The sequence below is a fragment of the Chrysochloris asiatica genome, unplaced genomic scaffold, assembly GCF_000296735.1.
Source record: "Chrysochloris asiatica unplaced genomic scaffold, ChrAsi1.0 scaffold00270, whole genome shotgun sequence".
Lineage (NCBI taxonomy): Eukaryota > Metazoa > Chordata > Mammalia > Afrosoricida > Chrysochloridae > Chrysochloris > Chrysochloris asiatica.
In genome coordinates, this window is record NW_006408788.1 from 1863954 (window position 1) to 1882071 (window position 18118).

Below are 18118 nucleotides of genomic sequence, written 5' to 3' on the forward strand. Positions count from 1 at the left end.
TTAAAAAGTTCCTGTGCAGCAGATTTGCCCAGTGCAATACGTCGTCTGATCTCTTGACTGCTACTTCCGCGAGTGTTGATAGTTGATCCAAGAAGAATGACTAGAATTCAGAGAAAAGGATCAGTCTGAGCAATAAATACTGGTTACATCAATACCTGGACCTTATTTATCACCATGAGACTCACTGAGATCACCAAGAGAATTTATGTTCTACTTATGTCTTGGAAAAATCTCTCTGAGAGAATAAACAGTATTTCAAGAGTAAAAGCAAAGGCTGTTAGACCAACTTGAAACCTACTACAGTTGTGCAAGTTTCAAATGATCAAGGGTTTTAAACAATCGCTGTAACCGTAGTGATAACAACAAAAACTTTTGCGCCTAAGGTTATAGCTAAAACACCTGCTGCCGTGTGTTGGGTCGGACTCATACCAACCATATATAGGGTATTCAAGGCCGAAAATCTTTAAAGGAGCAGAAAGTCTAATCTTTCTTCTGAGGAGCTGGTGGTGGCAGTCCAGTGCTTATCAAATAGCACCACCAGGGTCCCAGTGCCTGGATATAATTCTAGTTAAAATAAAAAAGAGAACTCACATATGACTAGTTTTGCAGTTGAGAGGTGAAGAAGGCCAAGACTGCTTCGTCTCTTGAAATTTGTGTTGCTGGCTCCATCGAGTGATTTCCAACTCTTGGTGATTGCCTGTGTGTCAGAGTGGAAATGTGCTTCATTGGGTTTTAAATGGCTGATGTTTCTGAAGTAGATCACTTCCAACTTTTCAGTTAACAGCTAGAAGTGTCAACCTTTTGTACCACCCAAGACTCAGGTAAAATATTCTTTAAAAAACCAAACCTGTTGCCACTGAGTTGCTTGCAACCCATAGTCATGTGCAGGACAGAGGAAAACTGGCCCACAGGGGCAGAATGCAACATTTACAGAAGCAGACTGCTGCATCCTTCTCTCTCAGAGCTGTTGGTGAGTTCAAACCACCAGCCGTCTAATTAGCAACCGAGGCCTAACCACTACACCACCAGCGTTTCTTGTAAAATAATTATTGTTGCAGTGAAGTGCCAGTGAGTCAATTCTGATTCATAGCAATTCTGTATCGGGTTTCTGAGGAGTGGTTAATGGGTTTGAACCACCCACCTTGTGATTACTAGTGCAGTGATTACGCTACAGCGCCATGCCAGGACTCTGTAAAATAATTGTTGTTGTTGTTAAGTACCGTCAAGCCGGCTCCAACCCATAATGACCCTGTATATGGTTTCCTAGGAGCGGCTGGTGAGTTGAACTGCCGACATTATTTTTCAAACTGACTTTGCAGTCTAGCGTATTAACCCATAGTACCACAAATACCCAGTGCATGGTGGCGCTGTGGGCTAATGCGTCACACAGCAAAGTCGTTTGAACTGCAAGGTCAGTGGGTCAAGCTCACCAGCTTCTCCTTGGAAACCCTACACAGGGTCGCTGTGGGTCGGAATCGACTTGACGGCACTTCACAACAACACCACAAATACCCAACTATGTTAGCTTGTTTTATTATTCTGGAACATGTAACGTGATAAACCCTCTGTCACAGGGTCCATTCCTACTCATACAAACGCTGTAGGATAGAATGGAACTACAACTTAGGCTTTCTAAGATTGTAAATCTTTATGGGAGTGCACAGTCTCATCTTTCTACTGTGGAGCAGTTGGTGGGTTTGAACTGCAGACCTTTTAGTTAGCAGCACAACGCAAAACTCATTGTTCCACTAGGACTCCTTTTCGTCATGATAGTGTTCATGGGATTAGCAATTTTTCATGTTTTAAATTTTTTTTATATTCTTTTGAATAGGGCAATAGTCCCAATTTGTATCTATTGTACTTTGGGTTGAATTTTTCAGGAGATGAACTCAAGTCTATGGGATAGATGTTAAAATTATGAGGAACAAAGTAGTAAAGTTATGCCAGGAACACCAACAGTAGTTTCTTTATTGCATTACAGCAGTTCCTCTACTTGGGCTCTGATCATTCCTTCTTCCACCTTTGGAGAACCTTGAAAACAGAGCTAAGCACTTGAAGAAGTTATGTTCTTATGAGTCAGCCACTATGTCAGTAGGATTTCAACATCCAAGAAGGCCCTGCAGGGCTGGTACAGTTGTGAGAGCTGGGCATATCCACTGACAAGCTATGCTAACAGCTAAAGGCTAGTGTTCACTGATCCTCAAGAAGAAGCTTTTTCTTCTGATCATTTATGGTGGGAGTTTAACCATATTTGTTTATTAAAACATTCTGTGCTTGTTTGTTTCATCAGCTGTCATTTTAGGTTAAAAAACTGTAACTGATGCCAAATTCCAGCATTCTAGCATCGATATTGAAGATCGCATGATAGACTTCTGCAAAATCAATGATTGTTCAAATACCTTCTTTAGACAGCATAACAGACAACTATACATATGGATTTCATCAGATGGAATATATAAAAATCAAATTGACTACTTCTGTGGAAAAAACGATGGAAAAACTCCATATCATTAATCAAAACAAGGCCAGGGGCAGACTGTGGAACAGACCATCAATTGTTGTTGTTGTTGTTAAGTGCCATCGAGTCGGTTCTGACCCATAGCGACCCTGTACAAGGTTTCCGATGCTGTAAATCTTTACAGGAGCAGAAAGCCTCATCTTTCTCAAGCGGAGCAGCTGGTAGTTTTGAACTACTGACCTTGCAGTTCGCAGCCCAATTCATAACCACTATGCTACAGACCATCAATTACTCAAATGCAAATTCAAACTGAAGCTGAAGAAAATGAAAACAAATCCACGAGAGCCAAAATATGACCTCGAATATATCCCACCAGAATTTAGAGATCATCTAAAGAACAGATTTGGCACATTAAACACTAAAGACAGAAGACCTGAAGAGTTGTGGGATGACATCAAGAACATCATACAGAAGAAAGCAAAAAGTCATTAAAAAGACAAGACAGAAGGAAAAGGTCAAAATGGATATCAGAAGAGACACTGAAACTTTCTCTCCAGTGTACCAATGCTAAAGCAAATGGAAGAAATGAGGAGGTTCAAGAGCCCAACAGAAAATTTCAAAAGTCAGATCAAGAAGACAAAATCAAATATTACAACAATAAATTGTGCAAAGCTCTGGAATCAGAAAACCAAAAGGGAAGGACACACTCAGCATTTCTCAAGCTGGGTGAACTGAAGAAAAAATTCAAGCCTTGACTTTCATTATTGAAGTGTTCTTTGGGTAGATTATTGAATGATACAGAAAGCATCAAAAGAAGATGGAAGAAATACTCAGAGTCACTGTACCAAAAGGAAATGTTTGACGTTCAACCATTTCAAAAAGTAGAATATGATCAAGACCAATGATACTGAAAGAGGAAGTCCATGGTGCATTGAAGGAATTGGCAAAGAACAAGGCACCAGGAATTGATTGACTGCAAATAGAAATCTTTCAAGAAAGTAAGGTGGCACAGAAGGCACTCACTCATCTATGCCAAGAAATTTGGAAGACAACTATCTGGATGACTAATTGGAAGAGATCCGTATTTGTGCCCATTCCAAAGAGAGGTGACCCAATGGGATGCAGAAATCATCAGAAAATATCTTTGATATTCCATGAGAGTAAAGTTTTACTAAAGGAAATACAGAAATGGCTACACGCATACATTAACAGAGAACTTTCAGAGGTTCAAGCTGGAATCAGAAGAGGACGTGGAATAAGGGATATCATTGACAATGTCCAATGGATCTTGTCTGAAAGCAGAGAATATCAGAAAGATGTTTACCTGTGCTTTATTGACTATGCAAATGTTTTCAATTGTGTGGATTATGACAAGCTATGGACAACATTGTGAAGTATTAGTATTCCAGAACACTTAATTGTGACTATGAGGAATCTGTAGATGAACCAAGAAGCAGTTGTTCGAACAGAACACAGGGAGCCTAAGTGGTTTAAAATTAAGAAAGGTGTGCGACTGGGTTGTATTCTTTCACCATATTTATTCAAACTGTATGCTGAGCAAATAATCCAAGAACCTGGCTTTTATGAAGAAAAACGTGGATTGGAGGAAGACTCATTAACAACCCGCGATATGTAGATGATACAACCTTGCTTGCTGAAAGGGAAGAAGACTTAAAACATTTACTGATGAAGATCAAAGAGCACAGCCTTCGGTATGGGTTGCATCTCAATGTCAAGAAAACAAAAAGCCTCACCACTGGACCAATAAACAACATTCTTATCAACGGAGAAAAGATTGAAGTTGTCAAGGACTTTCTTCTTCTTGGATCAGCTATCAATACCCTGGGAATCAACAGTCAAGAAATCAAATGACGTATTGCAATAGGCAAATCTGGTGCACAAGACCTTTAAAAAGTGTTGAAGAGCAAAGGTGTCAGCTTAAGGACTAAGGTGTGCCTGACCCAAGCCATGGTATTTTCAATAACCTCATATGTATGCGAAAGTTGGACAGTGAGTAAGGAAGACCATAGAAGAATTGATGTATTTGATTTATGGTGTTGAAGGAGAACATTGAACGTGCCATGGGCTGCCAAAAGAACCAGCAGATCTGTGTTGAAAGAAGTTTATTCAGAGTGCTCCTTGGAGGCCAAGATGGCCGAACTTCGTTTTTCATACTTTGGCTATCTTGTCAGGAGGGACTAGTCACTGGATAAGGATATCATGTTTGGTAAGGTGTAGGGTCAGAGAAAAAGAGGAAGACCTCCAGCGAGATGGATTGGCTAAGTGGCAGCATCAATGGGTTTAAATGGGGCAACAATAATGAGGTTGGCCCAGGATCAGGCAATGTTTTGTTCTGCTGTGCATAAGGTCTCTATGAGTTGTTACCCACTTGATGGCACCTAACAACAACAACAACAACAACAAGCATTGATCGTAATAGGTTGTTTGTTTTTGCTTTTCTTCTTTTGAGGGATGTCCCTTTAACTTGGTTATTCTGTTGCTTTTGAAATATCATTTTATTCCCTCTGAACCTCAGATTAACAACCCCTAAAACTAGGTGAATAATGTCATACTTGAAGCACTGTGATCACTAGAAATCGTATTCAAACACTAGAACCCACTATCATCTGTCAGTTTGTCATACAAACATGTCATGCATATTATTGTTTGTTGGAAGCTATGCCACTGGCATTTCAAATACTAGGAGGGTAACCCATAATGAACAGGTTTCAGTGAAGTTTCCCAAATAAGACTCTAAAAAGAAGGACCAGGTAATGTACACTTTTGTAAAAGTTGGCTTAAAAACCTTATCAATAGCAGCAGATCCGTGTCAGAAGATGAGGTCCCCAGGTTGGAAGGCGTTCAAAATACACCTGAGGAGAGCTACATCCTCAAAGCAGAGTTGATCTTAATGACTTGAATAGAGTAAAGCATGACGCAAAATGAGAAGAAACAATTGTAGTCATCTGTGAATAATCAGAATATGATATGTGCAAAGTATGAATCTAGGAAAATTGGAGGTCACTAAAAATGAAATGGAGTTCACAAAGATCATCACCCTAGGCATTAGATAGCTGAAATGGCCTAGTGTTAGCCATTTTAAACCTAACAATCCTGTGGTCTATTATGCAGGGAAAGAAGAGAAATGCAGCTGCATTCATTGTTAAGGAGAACATTTCAAGATCAATTCTGAAGAAGACTACTGTCAGTGATAAGAAAAATCAATAAGATAATTAATCACATAATGCACTAACCACTAACATTATCAAACACAACAGTAGTTGTGAGAACAGTGCAAGACCAGAAAGTATTTCATTCTGTTTTGCAACAATTGGAATGCAAAAGTTGAAAACAAAGAGGAAAAGAGGAAGACTCATTATCACCTGAGCTATACAGTGAATACTGCCTTGATTGCTGCAAATGAAAAGAACTTGAAGCGCTTACTGAAATAATCAAGAATACAGCCTTCAGTATGGATTAGACTTCCGTATAAAGGAAAAAACCTTCACAACGGGGCCAATAAGTAACATCATGATGTCACGGGGGGATGAATGAGATGATGCACCCAGGTTCAATCCTATTGTCCCTCCACAGAATTGGTAGGCACAGTACACACACAAAAGGAGCCAGGGAAACAGTAGTTAAAGCAAGCAGAAATTTTAATAAGCATAGAAATTCGCAAAAAGAAAACAGGCTCCTTCCTGCAAAATGTCACAAAGCCGATGAATAAAATGACATGCTTTGGTTCAGTCCTACTGTCCCTCTGAGAAGCAAGTAGGACATAGGTATAATACACACATAAAAGGAACCAGAAAGACAGTGGTTTAAGCAAGCAGCTTTAATAAGCATAGATATTCTCACAGAGAGGGGAACAGGTTTCCACCATACAAGTGAGGGGGAACACTGACTGATAGCCTAGACTTGGCTTTTATGTACTAGTTAGAAGGGGTTTAACTTCCCTTTGTTAATCTTTTCAGTTAATCCCATGAACACCAACCCATCATAAATACATGGCGATTAATTTAAGAATAATCTCTTCGTTTTTCTTGAAAATTCAGATCAATCATTTTGTCCTATTTGGGAGCCTGTAGAATAAGTGCAAGATCAGTTTAAACCACAAAGTCAGTGGTTCAAACTCACCACTTGCTTCTTAGAAACCATATACTGGATTGCTGTGAGTTGGAACAGGCTCAACAGTTCTTAACAACAACAGCCTTAGCAGCTGCTTCTTCCATTATCACTCACTCTCCACACCAACCCTCACAGGGAGTTGTTAAAAAGGGAAATAACTCTTCTAAGACAATATCTTATCTATAGCAATTAGAGTACTTTGAGCTTATGTTTTTAAATTCACTATAATTGAATTATCTTATTTATATGTTTACATAAACATTTCTTCTCAGGATTTTTACTGTTGAAATTCCAGCCAAGAAATGTAAATTGTCTTTTTATGAATCCTTCTTCCTCTCCTAAGAATTGGCTTAACCTCACCAACATTATTTTCTCAGCAAAAAGAGAAATTCCTTTGAATTTCTCTAAATTACAACTCTCTACACAATTGAACTGAACATTGAAACATGAATTTTTTTTGCAGCTGTAGAGCAATATTTGGAAAAAACAATGGCACAGTGCCCCAGCCAAGGCAAATTCAGTCTCCAAAATAGAGAATGTTTGAGCCCTAGAGCTGACCTTTTCATCAGAAAAAGAGAACATTTTTCCCAGCATCCCAATCATTAAGCATCTTCCCGTCTCTGAAGCTGCCAAGTCTCTACAGTCCTTTATACAACCTCCACAATTTTTTAAATTCTGCTTCAAACTTTCAACTTGAGAAAACTCCACTTATTTTCACAATGACTGCCATTCCTTGGAGCAAAACTACTGAGTTTCTACGTCTTTGAAATGAAATAACTTCTTACAAGGCGTTCAATTCTTCATCTGAGATCTAGTTCCTCTCCTTTGAAACATTGTCCCAACTCATTACACTAGAAAATTATAACACAGGGTTAGTCTTTGCAGCCAGATACCTGCCAGGGATGGGGAGATTTTTATTTAAAATTCCACAGCAACTTGAGAAGACTTGGACTTGCTCTAGCCCTCTTGTTTATAAAGTTTGCTTTCCTGGGAAGTATCCCCAGTATCCTTGTCTCTGTTGTTGGCCACAGCTCTAAAAGGAGAAGGCAGTTTCTCCCTAACACATTGTCCACCAACTTTTTGTAAAGATGCATATGAAATTTCAATTTCACAGCAACTTGAGAAAGGTTCTGTCTTCTACTCAAAGTCTCCAAAGAGCATTTAGAGGAGAGTGATAGTGTGCAGATCTAGCCTCATTTTTCAGATGAGTGTGATTTACAAAGGCTAAGCTGGAAACCTTAAGGAAGTTACTTCATCTCTCAAAGTCTCAAGTGTCTCAATACTAAAACCTTGAAATGATACGTGATCTATAATATTGTCCTATTTTTCATGGGAGTAATAAGCTTTGACATACAATTATCATTGATATGGAAAACTGAATTACCTGCTCCTAGACAATGTCAGCCTGAGGACTAATCCTGCCCCAAGCCATGGTATTTTCAATAACCTCATATACATGCAAAAGCTGGAAGCTGGACAGTGAGTAAGGAAGACTGTAGAAGAACTGATGCCTTTGAGTTTTGGCGTTGGAGGAGAATATTGAAAGTGCCATGGGCTGACAAAAGAACCAATAGATACATATTGGAAGAAGTACAGCCAGAGTGCTCCTTTGAGGCCAAGATGGCCAAACTTCATCTCTTATGCTTCGGACATATTGTCAGGAGGGACGAGTTGCTGGAGAAGGATATCATGTTTGGTAAGGTGGAGGGTCAGCGAAAAAGAGGAAGGCCCCCAGCGAGATGGATTGGCCAAGTGGCAGCATCGATGGACTCAAGCATGGCAACAACAGTGAGGTTGTCTCAGGATCAAGCAGAGTTTTGTTCTGCTGTGCATAAGGTCTGGTACCAACTCAATGGCACCTAACGACAGCGACAACAAGACAATGTCAAACATCTAATACATTATTAGACAGTGAAGATTTTAATGAAAAGTTTGAGGTTTTCAAGAAGTCAGTGTCTCAAATTCTTTAGCAGATAAAATTAGTTAACAGATGGGCTTCTAGGCTTACATCTTGTTGTTCTTACTGTGGCAACCTAAGAGCTAACAGAACAAAACAATGCCATCCTCACAATTGCTGGTATGTTTAAGCCCATTGTTGCAGCTTTTGTGTCAGTCCATCTCAAAAAGGGGCTCCCTGGTAGTCATTGACTCTCTCTCTATGTGATCAAACACATGTCCTTATCTATAGTCAGTTTTTTCTGATGATATTTCTAAATTAAGCAAGACAAATGTCAGCATCCTGACTTCAAGGCAAAATTCTGAATCTAGAGCATATGACACAGGCCATTTTAGTGTTGAAGGAGAAGGGAGTGTGGGGAACTTACCTGGGAATTCTGCAAGTATGCAAATGGATCTCAGGTTCTGGCACCAAAAATATTACCCACCTAGTGGATGAATGAGATGGTCCTTCTTGGTTCAGTCCTACTGTCCTTCCAAAGAATTGGTAGGGCGTAGACACAATACGCACACACAAGCAGCCAGAGAGATAATGGTTTAAGCAATCAGATGATTTAAAAGCAAAGACAAAGCATAGATGGTATCACAGAAAGGAGAACAGGCTCCCACCTTGAAAGTGAGGGGGAATGCCACTCAATTTCTCAGACTAGACAGCAAGTGGGAAAGTTGGATTATGAATATTATTTTATAATTTACTACTTTCTTACCTGGACATCTGGTGTGACACTATAGGATCAGCACTGGACTTCAAACCACAAGGTTGGCAGTTCAAACCCACTAGTTCAAACCCTATACAGGGTCGCTGAGTCAGAACCAATTTGTTGTCACTTAACAACAATAAGGATTTATTGTTTTTTTTATCTAGTTTACTTTTTTGACAGCAGTTATATCTGCTCCAAAATGTGAGTAATAATGTAGGACTTTTGATCCTGAAGGCTGAAACAATTCCTACCCTCCCAGGCATTGTGGTTGATGCATCAAATGTACTCTGGAAATGACAGCTGCTAAGGAGCTCTGGTAGTGTAGTGGTTACAAATCGGGCTGCTAACCTCAAGGTCAGCAGTTCGAAACTACCAGCCGGTCTGCAGGAGAAAGATGAGGCTTTCTGCTCCCATAAAGATTTACAGCCTCAGAAACCCTGTACAAGGTCACTATGAGTCGGAACCGACTCTACAGTACTTAACAACTACAACAAAAACATGCTTGGTAATGGTTGTTGTTGCTAAGTGCCATGGATTCAATCTTGACTCATAGGAACCCTGTATAGGGTATCCAAGCCTTTTTAAATGTTTTGTGGGAGCAGAAAGTCTCATCTTCCTCCTGTGGAGGACTAGTAAGCTAGTCAACCTTGTGTTTCATATTCCAAAGTTTACTCTATGGAGCAACCACATGTTCATGGTAATAAACAACATCAATTGACTTTTCAGTTAATTCTTTAAAGGTCAATCCATCTATGACTGTGTAATCACAGATTGATGGCATTTTCCTGTTTTTGTTTATAATTCAGAAGATTGGTGTTGTTACAATTTAGAAAATTGTTAGCTACTAATAAATTTGAATGGACTGCTTTGGCTCTGTATGGTAAGAACTAGACTGCAAACCACAAGGTCCATGGCTCAAGCCCACAAGCCACTTTGTGGGAGAAAGATAAAACTTTCTGCTCCTGTGAAGGTTTAAATCCTTGGAAATCCTATACAGGGTTGCTATGAGTTAGAACCAGCTCAATAGCATTTAACAATAACAATGAATTTCAGTACAAGGCTAGGCTTGTATAGGAGATAATCCAATAATGATAATGTTGATAATCTAGCTATAGTCATATTAATGTTAACTATAATTAATTATTCAGATAAGACTTTGTAGATTCAAGGAATTTAAACTAGTTTAAACAAGTAAAGAAAAATGATTTGATGGATAAAAAGTGCTTCTTGGAATCCAAAAGCAGAAAGTACAAGTGAACTTAATTTTGGAGAACTGTCAGGAATTGAGATTCATATTTCTGGTGCTATATTTTCTTTTCATTTTCTATGTCTTTCAGCCTATGAGTGAGAATGATTATCCCAAGTTATCCTACAATTTTCCTTTCTTCAAACACAGAGAGATGATTACTTTACTGTCTCTGATTTGTAAATCAAGATATCTCAGAGAACAAAACTATTTGGATAATTTACATTAAGTGTCCTCCCCGATTCAGTAGGTGATGAGATGAAGAAAGGGTCAATAGTGACAAGTGATACTGCAGAAGCTATTGACTGAACTTGGGAGGGAGAGGGGCATGATAACAGTGTTGAGTTGATTTCTTCCATGTTGATTACCTAATAGAAGTCTGTCTTTGTCTCTGTTTCCTAGAATGGTGAAATGAGTGAAGTGTATATATATTGCTATAGAGAAAGAAATGTACTTGTAGGAAATGGCTAACAAAATTGTATGGGCTGGCATATTTCAAATCCGTGACTAAGTTAGCAGGCTGGAGGCTTCAGATGGCTCAGTTGGTTGCATGGATGACAAACCCAAAATTTGTGGGTCGGGTGAGAAACTAAAGACAAAGTCAAATCTTACAACAGAATTTGCAAAGATCTGGAGTCAGGAAACCAAAAAGCATTTCTCACGCTGGGGGAAGTGAAGAAAAAAATCAAGCCTAGAGTTTTGTTATTGAAGTATTCTCTGGGCATATTATTAAGTGATGCAGAAAGCATCAAAAGAAGATGGAAGAAATCACAGAGTGACTGTACCAAAAGGAAATGGTTGATGTTCAACTGTTTCAAGAGGTAGCATATGATCAGGACCAATGATACTGAAGGAATAAGTTCAAGGTACATAGAAGGAATTGTCAAAGAACAAGGCACCAGGAATTGATGGAATACAAACTGAAATTTTTCAAGAAAGTGAAGTGGCACAGGAGGCACTCACTCATCTCTGCCAAGAAATTTGGAGGACAACTCTCTGGCCTACTGATTAGAAGATATCCATATTTGTGGCTATTCCAGAGAGGTACGGAAAACATCAGACAATATCTTTGATATCCCATGAGAGTAAAGTTTTACTAAAGGTAATACAGAAATGGCTGCAAGCATACATTAACAGAGAACTTCCAGAGGTTCGAGCTGGATTCAGAAGAAGACATGGAATGAGGGATATCATTGCTGACATCAGATGGATCTTGGATAAAAGCAGAGAATACCAGAAAGTTGTTTACCTGTGCTTTATTGACTACGCAAAGGCTTTCAATTGTGTGGATCATGACAAGTTATGGACAACATTGCAAAGTATGAGTATTCCAGAACACTTAACTGTGCTCATGAGGAATCTGTACCTGGACCAAGAGGCAGTTGTTCGAACAGAACATGGGAACACTGAATGGTTTAAAATTAAGAAAGGTGTGTGACAGGATTGTGTTCTTTCACCATACTTATTCAACCTGTATGCTGAGCAAATAATCTGAGAAGTTGGGTTATATGAAAACATGACATCAGGATTGGAGGAAGACTCATTAACAACCTGTGATATGCAGATGATACAACTTTGCTTGCTGAAAGTGAAGAGGATGTAAAATATTTACTGATGAAGATCAAAGAGCATAGCCTTTGGTATGGATTGCATCTCGATGTAAAGAAAACAAAAGTCTCACCACAGGACCAATAAACAACATTCTTATCAATGGAGAAAAGATTGAAATTGTCAAGGACTTCATTTTCAATAATCTCATATGCATGTGAACACTGGAAGACCTTAGAAGAATTGATGCTTTTGAGTTATGGTGTTGGAGGAGAATATTGAAAGTGCCATGGGCTGCCAAAAGAACCAGTAGATCTGTGTTGGAATAAGTGCAGGTAGAGTGCTGCTTGGAGGCCAGGATGGCCAAAGTTGTCTCTCATACTTCAGACATATTGTCAGGAGTCACTGGAGATGGATATCATGGTAAACTGGAGGTTCAGAGACAAAGAGGAAGAACCCCAGCAAGATGGATTGGCAATATGGCAGCATCAAAGGGCTCAAGTGTGGCAATAAACGTAAGCTTGGTCCAGGACTGGGCAGTGTTTCATTCTGTTGTGCATAGGGTCCCTGTGAGTCGGTACCAACTCAATGGCACCTAACAAAAACAGCAACAATATCCCAAGAACCAGAGGTCAGGAAATGAGAAGTGTACAGGCTCAAGAGAGAGTGACCTTTGCTTGATCAACCATTGTACATACTGGAGGCAGGCCAGACCCCCAAGAAACTCCCTTTTGGACTCACTGGCTGCTCACATCAGATTGTAAAATGAGGGCGTATTAAATAGTGTCTTCCACATCACTGAGAAGCATAGCCCACCCAAGTCAACACATAACCACCATAACAATCAAAAATGTTGTTATTGTTGTTAGATACCTTCAAGTCAGTTACAACCCATAGTGACCACATTCACAACAGAACAAAACTCTGCCTGATCCAAGCCATCCTCACAGCTTGAGCCCATTGCTACTGCCACTGTGCCAATCCACCTCATCAGACGTCTTCCTCTTTTTCACTGATCTTCCAATAACAAAGCATGATCTAGTTCTCCAGGGACTGGTCCTTCATGATGTCTAAAGTATGAGAAATAAAATCTCACCAGTGGTTATGAATCAGACTGGTAATCTCAGGGTCAGCAGTTTGAAACTACCAGCTGCTCTGCGGGAGAAAGATGAGGCTTTCGGCTCCCATAAAGATTTACAGCCTTGGAAACCCTGTACAGGGTTGCTATGAGTCAGAACCGACTCCACAGCACATAACAACAACAACAACATCCTGGCTACTAAGGAGCATTCTGGCTGTACTTTTTCCAAGACATATTGGTTTGTTTACAAGGCAGTCCATGATACTTTCACTATGCTTCTCCAACACCATAACTCAAATGCATCAAATCTTCTATGGTCTTCCTTATTCATTATTCATGTCCAACTTTCAAAGATGGAGAGTCTGAGATAACTGGTACCCAAATTCATGCTATTTCCAAGTGCTTTGTTGCTCTCCTGTTAAATCAGTGGTCACTGGTAACTGAAGGTTGGGTCAGTAGGGCCCGTGATGAGGGGTGTAGGGCTTCATCTACTTCCTTGTAGGGCTCCATCTAAGAACCCAAATCCAGAACCATGCAAAGAGCAAAGATGTGAGAGGATCATTGCGGTAACACAGCGATGCTTTACCTATTATGTGACGTCGTTTCAGGTCAGTCCTTTAGATCATTAATGAGCATCACCAGGAGCTCTTTCTAAAATGCAGAGTTCATTTCAGTACTTTGGAGGTAGAGCCTGAGATTCTTCGTTTCTATTAAAGTCATAGATGATGCTCATACTGCTGGGTTTGTCCCAGAACTACACTTTATGGGCAAGGCTCTAAAGAAGAGAATTAGGGAAAATGAAACAGCAAGGGGTCTGGCAGCTTCCTGACACTAACCCACGACAGCACAGAGAGAGGGTTACTTGGCAGGCCCTTGCCTTTCCACCCAAGCCCCATGACAAGATGAGTAACTACAAATCCAGGAGCTTGCTGGCCCAACTAACTAATGAGCATGTGCTGGTGAAAAAATGGATTGTGATTGTATCAGTGGATACTGCAGGCAGACAGTCCATTTGGAATTTGTCTTGTTAAGATACGCAGGCTGCTCGGTGTCAGGATATTTTTGCTTCTTTCATCAAACATTTGAGAAACTTACTACTATGTAAGATGAGTGGATTTCTCATGCATCATGCTGATTTTTAAAAATCCATATCTATATCCATTTCCTTAGTGCCGTAGGATAAGGACTGGGCTGTTAACCATAAGGCCTGCCGTTCTCACCCACCAGCAGCTCCTTGCAAACCCTTTACAGGGTCGTTATGAATTGGAACTCACTTGATGGTACTAGCTCTGTATAAAATGCACTCAGAAGCCATCATATGACATTATTTCTGGTGTGTGCATGTTTCTTTACTCCTCGCCTCCCTGGCTTTGGCATGAGGTCTAATTAACACTGCCACAGTTATTAGGTATTTAAATATGTTGTCCTTGGATGGTATAAACAATGACTCATCTGGTAGCCAAAAGTTTGGAGGTTCAAGTACAACAAGGTGCACCTTGGAAAACATTCCTGTTGATCTACTTCTGAAAACTCACCCATTTAAAACTCTATGGAGCACATTTCTACACAGACACACATAGGGTGAGCAGGAGCCAGAAAGTATTCCAGGACACTGCTTTAATTTTGTTGCACTATATTGGCACTGGCGGTAGTACTTATATGCCATGGAGTAGGTTCCCACTCATAGCGACCTTGCATAGGCGGTAAATCTTTCTGAGAGCAGAAAACCTCATCTTTCTCCCATGGAACTACTGCTAGTTTCAAACTGCTGAATGTGAAATTAACAGCCTGACTCATGATCACTACATTTCCAGAGCTCCTCTCTTGGGTACTGCACAGAATAAATTAAACATATCATGTCGTTTCATCTTCACCAAAACCTAAGAGCTAGGTTGTATTTTTACTCCCATTTGATCAAGGATGAAACTAAGTCTGCAGAAGGCTATACATGTCTATTACTAATACTGATATACCTCCCTCATCAGACATATCAGCACTGTTCTTGCTTCTCCCATCAGCCCTCTTGCCCCTTTTGTTGATACTGCATCCCAGAGCAGACATCTTTAACTCCTCTTCAACACCTGCTTTCTCCTTTTTGCATCTTGTTTTTGTTACTGTTGTTCGGTACTGTTGAGTTGGCTCTGGCTAACAGCAACCCTATGTACAACAGAATCAACCATGACCTGGTTCTGTGCTATATTCACAATTGTTGCTGTTTGAGCAGACAATATGTCATTACATCTTACTGAGGATCTATGAATTGTGTCTCTCTCAAATATATACGTCTTCAACTCAGGTACCTGTAAATGTGATCTCATTGGGAAGGCATTGAAAGGTGTTATCCGTTCATTGAGACCACATTGGAGTAGAATGTGTCCAAATTCAATACGGGTGGCATGCTTATAAAAGAGAAGAGCTACAGAGACACAGAGAAGGAAGAATGGCATATGATGCTGCAGCTAGAAGCAAAGGAATAGCTAAGGCTACTGGAAGTTAGAAAGACAAGGAAGGCTCTCCCTCTAGGACCTTCTAATACAGGTGGGTCCTGCCAACAACCTCAGTTTGGGATCCTACCCTACTGACCTGTGAGATAACAGATTTCTATTCTTGCAAGCTGCCCAGTGTGTGGTACTTTGTTAATGTAACCTAGGAAACTAATGCACACTTCATATGCCCGATAATACCCCAGCCTCAGAAACCCTATAGGACAGAGGAGAACTGCTCCATAGGGTTCCTGAGGTTATAAATCTTTACAGAGGCAGATTGCCTCATCTTTCTCCTGCAGAGTGACTGGTGAGTTTGAACCAGAAACATTTTGTTAGCAGCTCAATACTTCTACCACTGCCGCCTCAGGGCTCCCCAGTGACTGCACACTCGATATTCCTGGATGCCCCAAATACTATTGGAATTTCACAGGCACACAACTGCAGTTAACAAAACCATTGCAAGTTTTCAGCTGAAATTTCATTGGAAAGCTTTTTGAAATATTACAAAAAGCAAACCACAAGTTGTCTACAAAGTAATTGTCATGTGAAATGCTTTGTTGTTGTTAAGTGCCATCGAGTCGGTTCTGACCCATAGCGACCCTGTACAGGGTTTCCAAGGGTGTAAATCTTTACGGGAGTAGAAAGCCTCATCTTTCTCCCGCGGAGCAGCTGGTAGTTTCGAACCGCTGACCTTAAGGTTCGCAGCCCGATTCGTAACCACTACGCTACCAGAGCTCGTGTGAAATGCTTACTATAAAAAAATGTTCTATTTTAGTGCCAAATGACAATCCAGCTTGTTTATTCTGGTTGCTGGTTTTCTCACTGTCCTCCCCTCCCACTCCAACCCTTTCCATTCATCTTGGGAACATGTTGATAGCACAAACCACTCGTGGATTAAGGCACAATATTAGAGCCTTGTTGACTGAAGCTAATTTTTGCATTGTAAACAAGAGAAAATGGTTAGAATACTAGGATTCAATCATTGTGATTTTTCCTTCTTTGTATAGACATGGCATTGGTCTTAGTTGGACTCTATCCTTTTCTCTCTCTCTGCCTTCTGACCTTCCTGCCCCTCTCTTCTTCCATTGACTCAGACAAACAAACCCACCAAAGCACATTGCCTCTGATATTGACTGTGACCCAGGGTCACAGAAAATGACTCAAAAGGAGAATAGAAATAAAATCAGATTCATAAATGGATGCCAGAGGGGACAATCAAATAAAGGACAAAAAGCCAGGCTCAAGTATCTCATTTTCCCCACAGAATGATTTTCAGTTTGAACAATGATTTTCTTTAGTCGTCTTTGTTCTCCAATACCATCTACAATGAGGCAAATTGTTTCCAGCGATGGAAGCCAGAGAGCCTCAGATTGGCCACAGTTGCCCTAGAATGAGGAATGGTCTTGAGTTTTGCTAATGGTCACACACATAAGTGAGTTTACATTGTCCTGGGTGGAGTGATGCCATGTTTACTCAGGATCATGCTCAGCCAAGCTCTGATGAAGAAATTAAGGTTTTAACCCTTTCTATAACTTACAAATGATGAGGTTTAGAACACTCCCTTAACCTTAACCGATAGGGCCTCATTAGTATAACAAAGGAAACCTTATTCCAAATAAGATTACATCCACAGGTCTAGGGGTTTGGAGGCTAACCCATATTTCTGAGGGGAAACAATTTAGTCCATAATATGCATGTCATTGAGAATTTATGAATCCTCTTCAGGGACAAAAAGTGAGTCCAATAGTCTGGAATCCACATCTAGGCAGAGAAGTTAAGGAATACAGACTTTTCTGGTATTATTCTTGCACCTTGTTACTTGGAATAATGGACTGTTGAGGGCCAAGTAGATAAAAACAAGCAATAACAACAAAAACAAAAATGCTGTAAAACCTCCAAATGATACTCCATCCCAATCCTGGCAGCAGGATTCAAGGAAGACTCAACAACCTGCAGATGATGCAACCTATTGTGAATAGGCACTTAATTGCTGGCACCTGAGTCCTGGTGTGGCAATGTTCCAGACTGCAAAGGCATTTGAACTACATGGTCGGTGGTTCAACCTCACCAACTGCTCCTCAGAAACCCTACACAGAGTCACTATGGTTCAGAATCGACTCGACAGCACTTAACAACAACAACAACAACAAAAGAAATAAGGCTTAAGGTCACAGGATAGAATTTTGCAACACCAATGAGTTATTGCAAATACTTTTTTTTTTAATGTTTTATTGTGAATTATGTGATAATTTACATGGGAGAACATTAGTTTTATATTCAACCTTTTGTACATCATTTCATTGCCATGGTTACAGTCCCCTCAGTGCATCATCAACCAACCAAAGGGTATGCCCCATAAGCCTGCCCCCTGTCATCAGCACAGAGCCCCTCACCCTCTCTGTGCCTAAAGTCCCCAACTGCTCCATCTCTCCACGTCATCTCATCATCTCTGCCTCCATCTCTGACATCACTGCTTCTCTGGGTAGGGGGTCCCGCTCTCCGCTCTTCTCC

The 18118-nt window shown here is 40.3% G+C and overlaps 1 protein-coding gene across 6 annotated transcripts in view; it reads left to right on the top strand.

The window, feature by feature from the left end:
- Nucleotides 1-18118, top strand: part of KCNIP4 (Kv channel interacting protein 4) — an 856975-nt gene that overhangs the window by 704379 nt on the left and 134478 nt on the right. Inside the window, exon 2 of one of the 6 annotated variants that reach the window (XM_006874342.1) lies at nucleotides 16842-16851. The exons of the other annotated variants lie outside the window; for them this stretch is intronic. Within the exon in view, the coding sequence (XP_006874404.1) occupies nucleotides 16842-16851 (10 nt within the window). The remainder of the gene's footprint in view (nucleotides 1-16841; nucleotides 16852-18118) is intronic. 6 annotated transcript variants of the gene reach the window in all.